Source organism: Neomonachus schauinslandi, chromosome 7 (genome assembly GCF_002201575.2).
Source record: "Neomonachus schauinslandi chromosome 7, ASM220157v2, whole genome shotgun sequence".
Lineage (NCBI taxonomy): Eukaryota > Metazoa > Chordata > Mammalia > Carnivora > Phocidae > Neomonachus > Neomonachus schauinslandi.
The window spans coordinates 50,615,575-50,635,207 of record NC_058409.1 but is presented as its reverse complement, the minus strand read 5'-3'; the positions used below and the strand labels follow the sequence as shown (position 1 = coordinate 50,635,207).

General features: G+C 40.5%; 1 protein-coding gene across 2 annotated transcripts in view; it reads right to left on the bottom strand.

The window, feature by feature from the left end:
* The window catches only part of MCCC2 (methylcrotonyl-CoA carboxylase subunit 2), a 62,290-nt gene that overhangs the window by 26,544 nt on the left and 16,113 nt on the right, over positions 1-19,633 (bottom strand). Inside the window, exons 5-7 of one of the 2 annotated variants that reach the window (XM_021700348.1) lie at positions 15,169-15,296; positions 13,380-13,492; positions 4,997-5,110 (exon numbers count right to left, since the gene is read on the bottom strand). In XM_021700348.1, the coding sequence (XP_021556023.1) occupies positions 4,997-5,110; positions 13,380-13,492; positions 15,169-15,296 (355 nt within the window). The remainder of the gene's footprint in view (positions 1-4,996; positions 5,111-13,379; positions 13,493-15,168; positions 15,297-19,633) is intronic. The other variant, XM_044916659.1, reaches the window with a different exon arrangement.

Genomic DNA, 19,633 nt, shown 5'->3' with positions numbered 1-19,633 from the left:
GCCTTCGGCTCAGGTCATGATCCTGGAGTCCCGGGATCGAGTCCCGCGTCGGGCTCCCTGCTTGGCGGGGAGTCTGCTTCTCCCTCTGACCCTCCTCCCTCTCATGCTCTCTGTCTCTCACTCTCTCTCTCGCAAATAAATAAATAAAATCTTTAAAAAAAAAAAAGCTGTCTTAAACAAAATATTACTGCACAGAGAAAAGTAATTAAAATTTTCACGTCCAATTTTTCCACCCACAGAACTAAGTTCTCTTCTTCCCAAAATATTCAGTGTAAAAGAGCATTCAGCCCAGACAATAACTAATTATAAGAGGTGTCTGGATATTTAAGAGGTATATTATAGTGAGTATAGTATATTATTCCTTTGTAAAAAGGAATAAACAACCGATATACTCTGTTTATTTCCAGGGATCTGACTAATACCAACTGATAAAATAAGGATTCGTCATTAGTTAATATTTAGTGAACACCCACAACATGGCTGATACTTTGACAGGTGCAAGGATGATAAAAATTAAAAACAGCTCATTCTACTAAATATCAAGTTCAGAAGACAGAAGAACAAAAAGCTCCTTCAAAAACTTGTCTTACTATTAGGCATTTTTCCAACCACTTTAAGCAACTGAAAGCTGTAGCAACTCAACCGCACATTATGCATGGAATCTTTTTTCAATTTTCAGTAAAACAAGGGTCAAAATTTAGAACCCTCAAGCAGATGACACTGCTGCTGCTTCCTTTTTTTTTTTAAGCTGTAAATATGGTCTTTCAGTGGTAGACAACAGAGCAGAGTTCAGTTCTCTAACAGGACTGCCGACTTCAGCTGCTAAATTGCTCCTAGCTGAGGTACAAGGTAAATCCGCACCAATGACTGGACGTTTTGCAACTGCACCCTTCAGACAAGCTCTTCTCTTGGAAACAGCTAGTGTTATGTCAGTATTATGATTCTGCCTACAGTCCCAAAAAGGTGTTTTCAAATCTTAGTCCTATCTTCACTCATTCTTTAAGGAATAACACCTACAAACCACTGAAAGTTTGTACCCTTCACTTGACAAAGGTAAATTCTAAATGAATTCTCCTCTCATTTACCAATGATAAGTATCACTTATAGCTAGAAATAAGTGTCAAAGAACAATTGACAACACAGGCCTTTTGAATAATGCCTTCAGACTTTCATGGCATTTAAAATGGCGGCTCTTCAGGCTTACCTGATCTTCAATAAAATTTATTAAAAATAAACACAATCATTTACAAAATACACATATTTCACATCAAAGCAAGAATAAGCTCTTTTTAACGTACTCTTTTTAATAAATTCATGTTATTATTCCAAACCCAAAGATGATTTTTTTGACAGACTTTTGAAGCAATAACCTTACTTTTTGAGATAGAATTCACTACCATAAAATTCACATTTAAAGAATATAATTCAGTGTTTTTCAGTATATTCACACAGTTGTGGAACCATCAACACCACCTAATTCCAGAAGTTTCATCACTCCCAAAAGGAAGCCCATACTCATTACAGTCACTCCCCATTCTACCTTCCTCTTGGTCCCAGGCAACCACTAATCTCCTTGCTGCCTCTAGGAATTTGTTTATTCTAAATATTTCACAGAGGCAGAATTATGCAGTATTTTTCCTTTTGTGTCAAATTTTTCCTTTTGTGACATAATGTTTTCAAGTTCCATCCATGTTGTAGCATGTGTCAGAACTTCATTCTTTTTCATGGCTGAATCATATTCCATTGGATGTATATTATAGTTTTATAGTATTGTTGACATTCTCCTTACCTAGATAATATTCTTAGATTTCACTTAAATAAGGGGATATTTTGTTGTAAGATGTAGTCATTACCTGTGTCTTCCCCTATGCTCTCTTTATCCCTCTGGAGCCTGGGCCCAGATTGTGACACACACATAGCAGAGTGAAGGCTGCACTACTGAACATCACTGGAATAGAGCCGAGCAAAGAGGAGATGGGAAGAGCCTGCGTTACATAATCCACTCCTCAGTCCTGCAACACAGGCAGCTCACCAGTGAGGGTGCACAAGGTCCCACTCTCAGAAGGGCCTGTGCTTGGAGTTTGATGCTCAGTGGTTACCCTACTGAAATTCTCATTTTATCTCTGAATATGTGTTCTGTAAATGAAGTCTGATGGGACAATGTGTGTTGGGGTTCAGAGCCTCAGCTCTTAGCTGGTCTGCCTCCCACCATCTTTCTGGAAAGGGTTCTTGGCTCCCTGCTTCCCTGCTAACTGGTACATAGGCCCTGGGCTCTGCCCTATCTGCTCCTCCCCACTCCTGCCTAGGGACTATAACACCTGTCCCCACTAGGGACCTGGCATGGGAAAAGGGAAGATCAGGGCTCAGGCATGCACCCCCTGGTGTCTCAGGGTGGAGCACAGCAGCACCATCACTATGCTGGGCTGGCGGTGCTGAGGTGTATTCTCCAGCAGATGACACAGTGAAGGTGTGGGGTGGAGGGGCTAAAGGATTGCTTTTCGCCCCTCACCCATCCAGATACCAAGCACATCCTGGCATGGAGGCTGCATACCCCTGGGGGGTCATAGGTCCACCAGGAGTTGAACAGTGGGCCCACTGGAAGCACAGATGCCTGAGAAGGGGAGTATTCTATGCTTGAAGGAACATGCCCTTAAATATTTAGCAAATAAAAAACACTTAGACAGTTTAAGGTACCACAGAAGGAAAAGGTTTTATATTTTAGTACCTTTAACAGTACTTGTTCCTCCTTTTTGAACAAGGGGTCTCGTATCTTCAGTTTGCACTGGGGCCTGCAATTATGTAGCTAGCCCTACCAGTGATTCGTAACGATGCTAGGATTAGAAATTTAGAGCACCTCTCATAAATATTCTAACTTGTTCCTTTTTTTTTTTTTAACTTAACCTTTTTGAAAAGGTAATGTTTTCATGAGACTCACAAAGTCAAAGGTCTCAAAATGTTTATGTTCAGCACACACATACACACACACACAAAAGTCAAAGGTCTCTCTCTTGCCCTGTTTCATCTCCTCTGCATTAAAACTATGTTTGCTGTACCTTTTCCAGAGTTTCTTTATGCATATACAAGCTTACAAATGTATAATTTGCCCTGTCTTACAAAAAAGTTGACCTATTATGTGCAAGCACCTTGTTTATCAACTTTTAGAGACCCTGAGACAAACAAGAATGCAACTGAGGTAGAAGAAAAAATAAGTAGAAGTTTATTTCATCAGCCATTCAACAAATGATGCTGGGCCAACTACCTATCACATACGAAACGATGTGGGATTCCTTTCTTAAATCCTACCCAAACTAACTCAAAATGGATTACGAACCTGTAAGTAAGAGCTCAAACTACAAAACTTAGAAGAAACCCAAGTATTAAATCTTCATGATCCTGCAACAGGCAAAACCTTCACAGATATGACACCAAAAGCACAACAAAGAGAGGAAAAAAATGCATAAACTGACCTTTATCAAAATCAAACATTTCCATGCTTCAGAGGAAGACACCACCAAGAAAGTGAAGACAATCCATAGAAAGAAAATATTTGTATCCAGAACATATAAAGAAGTCTCACAACTCAATAAAGACAAAAAGCCCAATTTAAAAAGTGGGCAAAAGGATCTGAATAGAGATCTCTCCAAAGAAGATATACAAATGACAAACCTGCACATGGAAGATGCTCAGCATCCTCAGCCATTAGGGAAATGCGAGTCAAACCTGAATGAGGTACCATCCACTAGGATGGATATCATCATACAGACGCTCAATAACTGTTGGCAAGGAAATGGGAAAATCAGAACCCTCACACATAGCTGGCAGGAATGTAAAATATGCTGTGGGCAGTTTGGCAGGTCCTCAAAATGTGAAACTTAGCATTGCCATGTGACCCAGCAATTGTATTCACAGGTCTATAAACCTTATAAAGGTTTATGTAATATGGTTTAGTATACACACACACACACACACACACACACATATATATAAACCTACATATAAGCCTTGTAAAGGTTTATATAAAAACTTGGATATGAAGGTGCATAGCAGCATTATTCGTAATATCCAAACACTGGAAACAACCCAAATGACTATCAGCTGATAAATGGATAAACAAAATGCTGCCTATCCATACAATGAAATATTATTCAGCAAAAAAAAGAAATAAAGTGGTTTCTCAAAAAATTAAACACATAATTATCACATGATCTGGCAATTCTATGTCCGACCATATGCCCAAAAGAAATGAAAGCAGGGACTCAGATATATTCGTATACTCATATTAACAGCAGCATCATTCATAATAGCCCCAAACTGGAAGCAACTCAAAGGTCCATTGATGAATGAGTTAATAAACAAAATGTGATACGTACATGCAATGGAGTATTATTCAGCCTTTAAAAGGAAGTTCTGACATACGCAACAACATGGTGAATCCTGAGGACATCATCCTAAGTGAAATATGCCAATCACAAAAGGACAGATACTGTATGATTCCACTTATACAACGTACCTACAGTAGTCAGCTTCATAGAAAAAGGAGAATCATGGTAGCCAGGAGCAGTGGAGGTCGGGGAGAATAGGGAGTTAATGTTTAATGGGTACAGATTTTCAGCTGGAGCAGATGAGAAAGTTCTGGAGATGGTTGGTGGTGACGGTTGCACAACAATGTGAATATATTTAATGCCACAGAACTACGCACTTAAAAATGGTTAGAATGGGGGCGCCTGCCTGGCTCAAGCATCTGACTCTTGGTTTCGGCTCAGGTCATGATCTCAGGGTGGTGAGATCAAGCCCCACATCAGGCTCTGCACTCAGCTGGGAGTCCGCTTGAGGATTCTCTCCCTCTGCCTCTCCCCCTGCTCATGCTCTAAAATAAATAAATAAATCTTTGAAAAAATTGGTTAGAAAGGTTTAAAAACTGGTTAGAATGATAAATTTTATATTATATATGTATATTTTACTTCAATCAATCAATCAATCAAGACTATGTTCTTACCAATGGGGGTCCTGCCAAGAAAATGGTACCCTGCTTGCGTACAATGATGTTTTCATCAGCCATTGCAGGCACGTAAGCACCACCTGCCGTACAGGAGCCCATGACCACCGCAATCTGGAATCCAAGCATATAAGACATCCATGAGGTGAGGTTCAGTTAGTTATAGTCTCTGGATCTACAGACCCATAAATGTCGCAGTACCGGAAGACATTACTAGCTGGTCCCTATGCTTCCTTTTAAAAATGGTCCTCTAGGGCACCTGGGTGACTTAGTCATTAAGCGTCTGCCTTCGGCTCAGGTCATGATCTCAGGGTCCTGGGATCGAGTCCCGCATCGGGCTCCCTGCTCAGCTGGAAGCCTGCTTCTCCCTCTCCCACTCCCCCTGCTTGTGTTCCCTCTCTCGCTGTCAAATAAATTTAAAAAATCTTTAAAAAAAAAAAGGTTCTAAATGTTTGGAATTGTTCCTTAACTACTTCTATCAAAGCCTTTTGAAGGGCTTAGGTCACATTTTTACAAAATTTATGGACATTCTCCCTGTTGGAGAGAAGACTGGCCATTTAGAACATTAGCCTGATTGACTAATGGAGAAGAAACTCCACAATCCACGCACAGGTCAGCAAAACTGTGTTGAAACTAGTAAGTCTTTCCAATAATTGCCACTTACCTCGTGATGGGAATGCTGAAATAATTCTCCAAATGAGTGTTAATACTCGGTGTTACCCTGAATATGGTATGTTCTAAATATAAAACTAATGTTAGCATCACAGTTGAAAATCATGTTCAAAAGCAAGTCAACTGTGTGGAACCAGGGTGATGCATGTGTTTAGAGTCCACAGTGCTGTTTCCCCTACTTTTATATGTGTTTAAAATGTTCCATAATAAAGCTTAAAAAAAAAAAAAAAACCACTCCTGCCTAGAGATTAGTAAGACACAAAGAATAATGAATATGGGTTTGGCTGATTACCCCTAGGTAGGAATAAATAATACCAGAGTAAAACAAGAAAAACATGTAACGGACATTTTCTTAAGTTACCACATGAAGACACTTTTTGCTACTAATTGCAATATTCCATCAGTTTCCTTAGAGTCATTACAAATTCCCTTTCTGAAATAAAAATGCTACACTAGTATTCATCCAAGGATGCAAGGCAGCGTGAGTTAACATTTTCCCATCTAAATGGCCATCACAAAAAGCATTTTTCCCTATTTCACGTATGTTACTCAAAATGGCTGCAACATTTCACTGTCAACATATTACAAAAGAGTTTATCACATATTGTTTTTGCTTACCAATCACCCAGAAGTTTATTTTCAAAATATCTATGGCTAGAAAAACTCTTGTACAAGGGAAGGAGCACAGGAAACACTGTAACAGTGTTCACAATAGTGAAGATATGCAAATAATCAAAATACCCATCAACACTGCATTTTGAGTGGATAAATGAATTGTGAATAAGCTCTTTAAAAATCTGAGGGAAAGAAACAAATGAAATGCTAACACTTTATAAATCCAAGTGGAGGGTCCATAGTGTTCCGTTGTTATTGCACTATTCTCTGTACTTTCTGCATGTTTGAAATATTTAATGGGCTTTTTCTGTAAGGCTTTAGGAATAAAGGACATGACTTCAACTTACCAACCTGTTCTGTGTACAAGAACAGCAGATACAGCTCAAACTATTTCAGTACCAAAAAAAATAAATAAATAAAAAAGGCAAGGAAGTAGAGAAGAGTCACAGTGAAGTAAAAATCTAAAAAGGCACAAATTTCAAAAGTAAGACCTATAGGGGTGCCTGGGTGGCTCAGTCGTTAAGCGCCTGCCTTCAGCTCAGGTCATGATCCCAGGGTCCTGGGATCGAGCCCCGCATCGGGCTCCCTGCTCGGCAGGGAGCCTGCTTCTCCCTCTCCCACTCCCCCTGCTTGTGTTCCCTTTTTCACTGTGTCTCTCTCTGTCAAATAAATAAATAAAATCTTTAAAAAAAAAAAGTAAGACCTATAGAACTAAACAGGCATAGCAGGGTTTCATAACAGCAAATTGAAAGAAAAAGAAAAAAACAGCAAATATTCAAAGACCAAGGATGGGAGGTGAGGTGAGTGGGGGACAAAGAAAGAAGAATTTCGGTGTCGAAAGTCAGGAAGACAAAAATGAGGGTAATGAAGCTGAATGCCATCATGCCACCTCAGGGGGGAGAAAACATCTACCAATTTAGTAGAAAAGTTTTACAAGTGAATAGCGAACAAATTATTAGTGCATCTACACCAGGGAATTTTACCATATTCCTAAGGACACTTCAGATGTATGGGTTTGTTTTTTTTTCCCCACAGTACTTCCAAAACCAAGGTAATCGACAATCCACTTCTCTCACATGAACTGAGAGTGGCCCCCGATGACTCCGGACTCTTGTGATTCACGTCCTGTATATCCCATCCCCTTATTGTGTGGTGGATCTGGTAACATGCTTCTAACACAAAGATTATAACAAGTGTCACTCTTGTGATCCAGTTCTGAGAGACCATGTCTTCCCCTCCCCTCACCCCCGCCAGCCCCCTCTCTTGTCCATTTGCTTGTTCACTCTGATGCAGCCAGCTAACATGTGGAGACTTACTCTCTACAGCTGCCCACTTGGGAAGGAACCTAGAGATGCTTCCTGCCAACAGCTCCCAAGGAAGTAAGTGAGGCCTGCAGAGAACTGAATCATGCCACGACCACGTGAGGAAGCTGGGGCAGATCCTTTCCAGTCCAGCCTAGAGAGGACTGTAGCCACCTGAGCTCAGCACTGGGGGACCCAGCTGGGGGATCCGAGTCCTGACCCACAGACACTGTGGGGTAATAAATGGTGCTTTAAACTACCAAGTTTGGGGTTAATCTGTTCTGCAGTGATAAATAATACAGAGATCAAAAACCATCTACCTTAAGTAACTGCAATGGAGGCACATCTGAAGCCTTAGGACAATCTATGTTTTGGAGTACTTTGTTGTTGCTGGTCTGCAACCTGTCTATAAATCATTCCTCTATTCCAGAGGTGGGAGATAAACCATAAAAAGAATTCTGTACCATCCCAGACAGTAATGAAAAACCAAAAGACATGGATAAACCTTGAAACCATCATGCTAAATGAAAGAAACCACTTATTATACGATCCCTTTCAAATGAAATGTGGCATAGGCAAATCCATAGAGACAGAAAGTAGATGAGTGGTTGCCAGGGGCTAGACAGATTGGAGAGAAATGGGGAGTAAATGTTAATGGATATGGCATTTCCTTTTGGAGTGATGAAAATGTTCTAAGACTGACTAAACTCTGTGACTATCCTAAAAACCAATGAACTGTACATATCAAATGGGTACACTGTATGGTATGTGAATTGTATCTTAATAAAGCTGTTATAAAACTTAAGAAACAAGAGCTGGAATTATTAAGTATATAAGATTCAAACTTCTCAAGCTTTTCATCAAGAAGAAACAGGCTATTCTAGTCACAAGTACCTCTCAGACACTAAACAATATCTCTAAAGCAAATTCTGATAATAGAATAGAAATAGGATAGAAAAATGAAATTTAAAAATGAATAAAATAGAAATCGAATAGAAAGATGAAATAAAAGAACAGAGATTAGTGGAGTCACTACCGTCAAAGAATCTCCTCTTCTCATCATTTACTTCTTTTCTTTTTTTATTATTATGTTATGTTAATCACCATACATCATTAGTTTTTGATGTAGTGTTCCATGATTCATTGTTTGTGCTTAACACCCAGTGCTCCATGCAGAGCGTGCCCTCTTTAATACCATCACCAGGCTAGCCCATCCCCCACCCCCCTCCCCTCTAGAACCCTCAGTTTGTTTCTCAGAGTCCATAGTCTCTCATGGTTCGTCTTCCCCTCCAATTTCCCCCCTTCCTTTTTCCCTTCCTGCTATCATCTTTTATTTATTTATTTTTTTTTACATATAATGTATTATTTGTTTCAGAGGTACAGGTCTGTGATTCATCAGTCTTATACAATTCACAGCGCTCACCATAGCACATACCCTCCCCAATGTCTATCACCCAGCCACCCCATCTCTCCCACCCCCCACCACTCCAGCAACCCTCAGTTTGTTTCCTCATCATTTACTTCTAAGCCACGCACTCACTCATGAAACAGGGTGAATATGCACCAACAAGAGCCCTGCCACTGTGTCTGCTCCTTCTTATCACAAAGCACAGGAACCCCTGGGCCGAACACCTCCAACGACCTTCCGTGTCCCCAAGCATTCGTCTATGGTACGACAAAGATCTTATATTGGGCCACGCTGGACAAGGGATATGGAACCCCAGAGAGAAAATTCTGCTTTCTCTACTAAGAGGACATTAGAAAGACATAAGTAAGATGCAGGAGCATAAACTGTTTTGCACGCACTCAGGGTACAGATTTGGCTTGCACTGAGGCCCAACACGGGCACCAAATCAGGGGAGACGGGACAGTGACTCTCTTCTGCATCAGAACGAAGAACTCCCAAGAACTCCACTGAGAGGCTAGAGTCCACCCAGTCATCCGTGAGGAGGGCTTCCTGTGACACGGACAAACCAAGAGATCCCTCTTACAGGGTTGATGAGGGAAACAAAGGCAAGAGAAGCGTAGCTTAAATTAAATCTCCTTACAGCTTGCAGCCCACTGAGAGATACCTGAGACATGCAGAGTGTGAACTTCCTCAAAGAACTCGTGGCCGCCTCAGTGCCTTAATGTTTATGTTTATGTTTATTAAAGACTAGAAGGAACCTTACCTTAATAGCAGCTAGCCCTCAAGGTGCTGAAAGCCTTGCTTCCCAATTCCTTAGAGACTTACACTATCCTTAAACCCTACTAATTAAAAATATATGATCAGTTAGTCCTCACAATCCCAGTGCAGCTCTTTCTGCCCACAGGTCCTGTCCCCGTGCTTTCATAAAACCACCCTTTTAATGAAAGAAGACGAAGCCAGAGAGGGAGACAAATCATAAGAGACTCTTAATCTCAGCAAACAAACTGAGGGTTGCTGGAGTGGTGGGGGGTGGGAGGGATGGGTGGCTGGGTGATGGACATTGGGGACGGTATGTGCTATGGTGAGCGCTGTGAATTGTGTAAGACTGAAGAATCACAGACCTGTACCCCTGAAACAAATAATACATTATATGTTCATAAAAAAAAAAAAAAAAGATAGCAGGAAGGGAAAAATGAAGAGAGGGGAATCGGAGGGGGAGACGAACCATGAGAGACTATGGACTCTGAGAAACAAACTGAGGGTGCTAGAGGGGAGGGGGTGGGTGGATGGGTTAGCCCGGTGATGGGTATTAAAGAGGGCACGTACTGAATGGAGCACTGGGTGTTATGCACAAACAATGAATCGTGGATCACTACATCAAAAACTAATGATGTAATGTATGGTGATTAACATAACATAATAAAATAAAATTAATTAAAAAATTAAAAATTAAAAAAATTTTAAAATTTTTGAAGAATCACCTTTTTATACCAAAAAATCTCCAGAATTCTTTCTTGGCTGACGAACCCAAAAACTTCCAAATTTCATCAGGGTGAGGAGGTAAGTGGCGATTCAAGACTTGAATCAAAACCAAGAAAGCAGCAAGAAGGCGAAGAATAATGTGTAACTGACCATTACACTGCTTGCCATCATTACCACAGAAGGCATAAGCAGAAATTTTGAGTAAAAGGAAATGAGATGCTATAAAACAGAGTGAAGAGTCTGTGAAAACTTTAGACAAAATTTCATTACCCTCCAGGTCCTGCCTGAACAGAGACTGGCTCTCACTGCACCAAAACCAAATTACATATTGTAGGTCAGCAGCCTGCCCTACAGAAAGGGTCTCTGAGAGAGAGTCAAGAGGTTTTATACCTAATTCTGAAAAGCTGTGTGAACTCTTGACCTCCATCCTTCCACTGAAAAATTGCACTAGACTATCCAGTTCAAAGGCACACTGTGATAAATGTAATATAACTTGGCGGGGGGGGGGGGGGGGGAGTTTCAGTTGCTTGATGGAAAAGCCATTAAAAATATAGTATGTTTTGGGGTACCTGGGTGGCTCAGTTGGTTAAGTGACTGCCTTCAGCTCAGGTCATGATTCCAGGGTCCTGGGATCGAGCCCCACATCGGGCTCCCTGCTCAGTGGGAAGCCTGCTTCTTCTTCTCCTATTCCCCCTGCTTATGTTCCCTCTCTCACTGTGTCTCTATCAAATAAATAAAAAAATCTTAAAAAAAAAAAAAGTTTAACAACAACAACAAAAAAAGAATAAGCATGCAAGGTGACAGGTCTATAGTGGGTTGAATGAAGGCCCCCAAAAAATATGCCCACACCTGAATCCCTAGAACCTTTGATTATGACCTTATTTGGAAAGAGAGTCTCTGCAAATGTAATGAAAGTAAGGATCTTCAGATAAGATCATTCTGGATTATACGGGCAGGCCCGAAATCCAATGACAAGTGTCCTTGTGAGAGAGAGAAGAAAAGACACAGACACACAGGGGAGAAGGCTGACAAGGCAGAGATCAGAGTCACAGAGCCACAAACCAAATGAGCACCTGGAGCCATGAGAAGCTGGCAGAGGCAAGGAACAGAGTCTGCCTTAAAGCCTTTTGAGAGAGCCTGGCGCCATTGCTACCTCAATTTCAGACTTCTAGCCTCCAGAACTTGAGAGAATAAATTTGTTATTTTCAGCCCCCCAGTTTGTGGTAATTTGTTATGGTAGCCCTAGGAAACTAATACAACTAATACAAGGCTAGTACAACTATACAAATTATAATACCAGATTAAATGGGCTGGTTTCCCCTATAAAACAAAAGATCACAGGGTGCCTGGCTAGCTCAGTTGGTTAAGCGCCTGCCTTCGGCTCAGGTTATGATTCTGGAGTCCCAGGATTGAGTCCCACATCAGGCTCCCCGTTCAGCAGGGAGTCTGCTTCTCCCTCTGACCCTCCCCCCTCTCATGTGCTCTCTCTCTCTCTCATTCTCTCTCTCAAATAAATAAAATCTTTAAAAAAAAAGATCACAGTAAGAATTTCATTACCAGGTAATGGAAGGACTCTGTGTGCAAAAGTGAGCAAAGCTGAAGTTTCTATTTAGATAAATAAAGCACAGATGGGCAAAGTCACTACATAACAATAAGATACAAAATAAATAATAACAACTATATCAATAGAAAATAAAGATAAGACACAATAATTACAAGTGAAGGCCAATTCATTAGACTATTACTAAAAACAGTACAAACTTAAGAAATCCAGTAACAAAACATAAACAAAGGAGAAGCATTAGTATTATGAAATATTTCAAACATGCCAAAAAAAGATTACAGAATAACAAAATAAATATCCTTTAACCTAACACCCAGTCTTAACAAATATTGACATTTGGCCAAATTCACTTTAGCTTTTTTTTTTTTGAAGATTTATTTATTTGTCAGAGAGAGTACAAGCAGGGGGAGCGGCAGACAGAGGGAGAAGCAGGCTCCCCACCGAGCAAGAAGTCCGATGTGGGACTTGATCCGAGGACCCAGGGATCATGACCCGAGCTGAAGGCAGCCGCTCAACCGACTGAGCTACCCAGGCATCCCCACTTCAGTTTTTTTTTTTTTAAAGAAATAAAACATTTCAGGTATAGGTGAAGCCTCCTGCCTGGCCCCTTCCTCCTGCCTCCCACCTCGAAGGTAACCACTGTTCTAAAGCTGAGTGTATTACTCCCATGTACATGTTTAAGACATAAGTAACAGATTGTTTCATGTATTTAACATTTACAAACAAAGCAAGTGACTATGCATTTATTCCACTATTTTTACTCAACTTATTTCCTGAGACTTATTTATGTTGATGCATGCAATTCTAGTTCATTCATTTGAACAGCTAAAAATCGTTACTACTCATCTCCCAATAATGGTCACTTAGGTTGTTTGTTAACTTTTGCTATGTTGATGCTACAACAATCTTCCTCGCACCTGTCTCCTCAACTAGACACCAAAGTGCCTCAGAACATAGTCCTAAAAAAGCAATTACTCAGTGATGGATATTAAGGAGGGCATGTTCTGCATGGAGCACTGGGTGTTATACGCAAACAATGAATCATGGAACACTACATCAAAAACTAATGTATGGTGATTAACATAACATAATAAAAAAAAAAAGCAATTACTCAGTGCCCTTTCTTTTCAAAAACTCTTTTCCTTTGGTGAACAGCCTTTATGACAGTATAAAACTATGCCAGTAATTAAGAGAAAAATCTGAATGGAGATAACCTTAAGGCACTTTCTGTGCGGAAAAACCTAAATTCTGTATTAAGTTGCGTTTTAAGTCATCTCAGCATAACTAGTTAGCGATGGCATTTGGAGCAAAAAACAGTACATTTCATTAATGAGCAATTACCTGTGCAATATTTTGAGAAGACATAATTGCCTGGTTATAGAATATACGGCCAAAGTGATCTCGATCTGGAAATATGTCTGCTTGTCGAGGTAAGTTTGCCCCTCCTGAGTCAACTGAAGACAAGGGAAATAACAGAAGTAAGTACATTTGAATGAACAAAATACCCTGCACACAGAGAGACTTGTATCAATGACAACAACAGTTCTTAATCACATTCACAAAAAACTTGCCCTACCGTTCTAAACTATTCTACAGCATCTTTCTCCAGTCCCCCAACACAGCCAAAAAAAATTCACTGTTTTCCTCAAATCCATTAGGATCTCCTCCCTGTGCAAAATTCCACTTGAAACGTTTAGGACATTCTCTCCTTTGAGGACAAGCTAAAGCCCCAGAAACACTGTAAATTCTTAACCAGTTCAGCTAAAAAAAAAAAAAAAAAGTGTCTTTCCCTCTTTTAAACCAATACAAAACCATCTACAGAATTCATGTGACAATTCATCACAGACTGCTTGGGGGACTGTTTTTACTGCAGAGCGGAGTGGGGGCTAAGAATGTCCACTGAATGTGGAACAGAGTTTGATGACTTCAGATTGTGTGATTACTGGTGTGTTTCCTAGCCATTCTATGCCTCGCTCTCCTCACCTGTGAAATGAAGGGGACAACAGTAGCTCTCCTAAGGAGCTGTTCCTGGGATGACATGAAATAAGGTATATAAGGTATGTAAGGTATTAGTTCAGCACAGTGTGAGTGCATATAGCAGTGTTACATTAAGTTCCTTCATTGTTCTTTAATACATGATATCCTGTCTCCAATTCATTCAAGCTTGCCCAAGACAGGGACAACATAATACTCTTCACTCCATCCCCTATGGTGTTTGGCATAGCACATGGAAGCAGTTGGGCCTCATTTGCTGTTTTCTACATATGCAAAAAAAAGTTCATACTGTGAGTCAAACAAGTAAATTCACTTTTGCAGGAAAAAAAATATCTCTACATCAGTACCTGTTCAAATACCCACATAAATAAACAATATACATATGCTGGCATTTCACCAAACTAAACCAAAATCCAGGCAGTGCCAATTTTAAACTGCCTTGCTTTTATGTTTCTTTTGAAATATCCTTAGATTTAAACGTATTTTAATTTCAAATATAAATTTACTTGAAGAATTCAATTTCTTTAAACTGTATTTCCTGAAATTATTCAGGCATTTAACAAAGTACCTAGCACTCAAAAGATCCATAAATATCAGCTATTATTTTTTCATAGTTTGAACTCATTAAGGTTAAGACAAAAAGAAAATACATAGAAGGAAAAAATCCACACGCATGAAGAGGAAAAAAAACTGGCATATATGAAAATACTGTCAGGGGCGCCTGGGTGGCTCAGTCGTTAAGCGTCTGCCTTCGGCTCAGGTCATGATCCCAGGGTCCTGGGATCGAGCCCCGCATCGGGCTCCCAGCTCAGCAGGAAGCCTGCTTCTCCCTCTCCTACTCCCCCTGCTTGTGTTCCCTCTCTCACTGTGTCTCTCTCTGTCAAATAAATAAATAAAATCTTTAAAAAAAAAAAAAAAGAAAATACTGTCAGAGGTTGTTCCTCAGTGATGTTATTATAGGTAGTTCTTGTTTACTTTTTCTTCCAGAGTTTTTAGCAAAGAACACGCATTTTGTAATTACAGGAAAAACCAACAGATTTTAAAAATACCCATTGATAATGTCATATATAGCCTTCTAAACAGTATTGTATTTTACCAGCTAAAAATAGTTCACTTTATGACTCTTGTGACTTGCCCAAGTAAATGCAGGGGAGTCTGTTTTGCATTGCAATTTCTTGCGCCCGTAAGTGTTTCTTCACAGTCACTGGGTAGTAGGAACCTCCTTTGATGGTGGCATCATTGGCAACAATAATGCATTCCACTCTGAAAGGGAGAAATTTCATTACAAAGAGAATATGAGAGATTCTTCAAAGTTAAAAGGCCAATTACGTCTCTTTATAAGACACTCCAATGCAACCTTCGACTTCTAGTACATTTCACGACTGACAGTCATTAGCAGACAATCTCATGATACAAAACCAAGCTTTAATCACAATTCACATACTCACTTATATAATGATCACTATGAACAACTTTACAAACTCATTCTTAATTTTTAGAGTCATCAGTCCTATGGGCACCTGGGTGGCTCAGATGGTTAAGCATCTGCCTTTGGCTCAGGTCATGATCTCAGGGTCCTGGGATTGAGCCCTGCTTCTTCACTGCCACCCCCACCCCTCCTCCCTGCCCTTTGCCCCTCCCCCTGCTTGTGCATGCTCTCTCTCTCTCTCTCTCCCCCCTTCCCTCTCTCAAATAAATAAAATAATCCTTAAAAAAACAGTCATCAGTCCTGTATTAGCAGTGAAAAACTAACAACCTCAGCCACACTTCATAAAGGGTCTTCCAATGAAATGATCCTAGCAAGATAATAATAATACAAAAAAAAAAAAAAATCCTACTCTCAAGGGTGAGAAAATCCCTCCTAATAAACCACCAAGTTTCCTTGTAGGAAGGTAATTTGCAAAAAGGAAAACTGACCCACCAAGAGAATTTATTTTTTACATTTCCAAAAGTTCTTCAATGTTACTACCACATGCTTTTTTATAAAACTAAAAGAAGTTTAAAATACGGTATCTATCTTGCTTAAAGTAACAACAGATACAAACCGTAAAATAGTATATTGAAAACATAGACTATAATGCATTATCAATGGTACCCTTTCTCATCAAAACCAGTTGGTTGGATGCCATGACCACAAGTAACACACAAAGAGCAGGGTAGTGAAGGCAGAGTATCTGTAAGGGAAACTGCTTGATATTGCCAGGGAGCCTGAAGGTCAGGGGCTGACTTGAAACTTGAGTGAATAAGAGTGTGCTCTTTACCAAACTTTATCTCCTTTATGTTTATGATATTATTATTATTATTTAAGATTTTATTTTTAAGTACTCTCTACACCCAATGTGGGGCTCGAACTTACAACCCCAAGATCAAGAGTCATACTGCTTCACCAACTGAGCCAGCCAGGTACCCCTATTTATGATATTTTTTAAAATCTCAGTTTAGGGGGTGCCTGGGTGGCTCAGTCGTTAAGCATCTGCCTTCGGCTTGGGTCATGATCCCAGGGTCCTGGGATCAAGCCCCACATCCGGCCCCCTGCTCAGCGGGAAGCCTGCTTCTCCCTCTCCCACCCCCCCCACTTGTGTTCCCTCTCTCACTGTGTCTCTCTCTGTCAAATAAGTAAAATCTTTAAAAAAATAAAATAAATAAATAAATAAAATCTCAGTTTAGGGGCGCCTGGGGGGCTCAGTCGTGAGGCGTCTGCCTTCGGCTCAGGTCATGATCCCAGGGTCCTGGGATCGAGCCCCGCATTGGGCTCCCTGCTCCACCGGGAGCCTGCTTCTCCCTCTCCCACCCATCCCCTGCTTGTGTTCCCTCTCTCGCGGTCTCTCTCTGTCAAAAAATAAATTAAAAAATCTTAAAAAAAAAATCTTACTTTATTCCTTATAATTCTAAAAAGTAAGTCACTGAGTCCCTGTTGAAAATAAAGTAGGGAAGAGCCTCGGAACAGTGGCCTCAAGTAGTGCTATGCTGCTCACATTAAGGGATGTGGCCAGCAGTGCTCACAAGATAAAAGGGCTCGTCTCCTTAGAGCATCGATCTTATTGCTAGAAAGCACTTTTCCATATTACAGTTAGCATTTTAAAGTGGGATGCCAATTCTTCATGACTTTAGTAAATAAACCAGACTTCAAAGGGAATTTCAGCTTCTGGCAGGATGGTGGGGCTATGATCTCACACCCCCAGAGTCTATTCATCCTCCCCTGCCCTGGGGGTGCTGCCCTAGAAAAGCTGAAGAAGCTCCGATATGGGAAAGGGGCTATGGAGCCAGACAAGCTATGGTGAAATTCTGGCTCTGCCGCTTGCTAGACCTTCCACAAGAGACAGAGCCACTTGCCTATTAAAAGGTCAGAGACATGATACAGAATGAAAAATAAAATTAGCCCACAAAAAGACTGCATTGTACATCTATTGGTTCTGCCTACTCAAAATCTATTATTTTGGCAATGGAATTCAACTTTCTTTCAGAAAATGACTCTTACCTAATCCATGTGGTTCAAGTGGGACTGACCCCCAAACCTATCTTCAAAGGTGTACATAGGAAGCAGGACTTTGTACCTGGAGTCCACACCGTGGCTCAGTAATGGGCTTGGACCCCAAGCCTAACCCCATAGGAGCTCCATGCCCTCTCTAGGTGCACTACTCTGCCCACATCCCCATGTGTCCACCAACCAGGAAGCTCTCAGAACCCAGTCCTCTTGGGTTTTATGTAGGCTTCACTGCACAGCCACGACTGATGAATTCACTGGCTGATTCAACCTCCAGCCCCTCTCCCCTCCCCAAAGGTGGGGACTGGGGAAGTCGGTAGGATAGAAAAGTTCCAACCCTCTAATAACATGGTCGGTTCCCCTGACAACCAGCCCCTGGCCTTGATTGGGGTCCAAAAGCCACCTTCGTTGATATAACAAAAGACACCATGACCATTCTCAACACTTCCAAGGGTGTGGGGAGCTGTGAGCCAGAAACTGTGGACAAAGACCGAAAATCTCTGAGGAATAAATTTTGGTCATCTGAATGACCAAATATATCTATCTTACAAATCACAGTATTATAGTAATACAATATATAATTATTATGTATTATTAGTTACTAAGACAAGGTAAAATATATAATTAAAAAAAAGTAATTGTGATGGTCCTATGTTAAGATACAATGGTCAAGGGATGGTAAAAATAACAATAACAGCCCATACTAACATGGCACTTAACAATGCACTAGGTGTCATTATAAGGCTTTAGATAATGAGGTATCCCATTTTACAGATGGGAAAACAGGCACAGTAAAGTTAAGTAACTAGCCCAAGAGTACCAACCAACAAGTGGTAAAGCCAGCATTTGAGTCTAGGCAGCCTGGCTCTCGAGTGCATGCTCCTAAACACTGCACTGGGGGAAATATGAATGGAGACCTGAAAGATGAGAAGGAGCCAGCCATTCAAAGAAACCAGGGGAAGAACACTTGATGCAGAGCAAACGGCTCGAGTATAGGCCCTAAAGCAAAAATGAGTTTAGTGCGTTCACGGAACAGCAAGACCAGGATGGCTAAAGTGTTAGGTACAAAGGTAAGGTGAGGAAAGCAGGCAGGGACCATACCACATAGGACATGATAAAAAAGAAAAAAAAAATGCGAATTTGCCAGAGAGAAAGACTGCAGCTCAGTTATTCTTCAGCCAGTTACTATTTCAGGCAAGGAGTCCTTGATTCTAAGCTGGTTTATAAATTCAATACAAAAAGGTTTCTCATGGAATTTCTTGGGGTCTATTCTGAACTTACCATGGAGCCTCTCTCAATATACCCAGCACTACTCAGAAATATACAAAAGGAATAAAGGTATAAAAGCTTTGAATAACTTCGGCTCTGAAGAGATTCCAGAGCCTCAACTCTGCCACCCACAACAGCTACTCTCAGTGGCAAGAGTATCAATTGTATTGTGAAATATACAAAAGGAATAAAGGTATAAAAGCTTTGAATGACTTCGACTCTGAAGAGAGTCCAGAGCCTCAACTCTGCCACCCACAACTGCTACTCTCAGTGGCAAGAGTATCAATTGTATTGTGTATCTCTTAAGGAAGGGAGTATTTCTCTTCCTTTCCTTGTTTCTTCCTCTTGTTTCATGACAACCCTCTCTGGTAGCTACTAGGATCATTCCATTTCATCATGAATCATATTTTCCCGATGAAAAAAACCAAGGTATCGAGTGGTCAAGCAATTTGCTAAAGGTCAAACAGCTATAAAATGCTGAAGCCCGGATTCTAATTGAGGCTGACAACTGAACCCATACAATTCCTACATGCAATTCAATTTCCTTCCAAGCTGAGAACTTTATAAACTGAGAACAAGGCACAAAGAAAGAAAATGAAAACGAAAAATACAAAAGCATAAATAAGAATAAAATATTAGTATATGCACAGGAAAGGTGGAAAGGAATGCTCCAACGTGGTGACCATCATTATCACTGGAGATGAGTTAATGGTAACTGTCCTACTTAATTAGGTTATTTCGTGATTATGAATTCAGTTTAGCTCTGCATGAAGTTTCTCGTTTTTTTTAAAGGTTTATTTTTAAGCGTCCCCTAAGACTCCAAGAAAAAAATGTCTTCACACTGGGT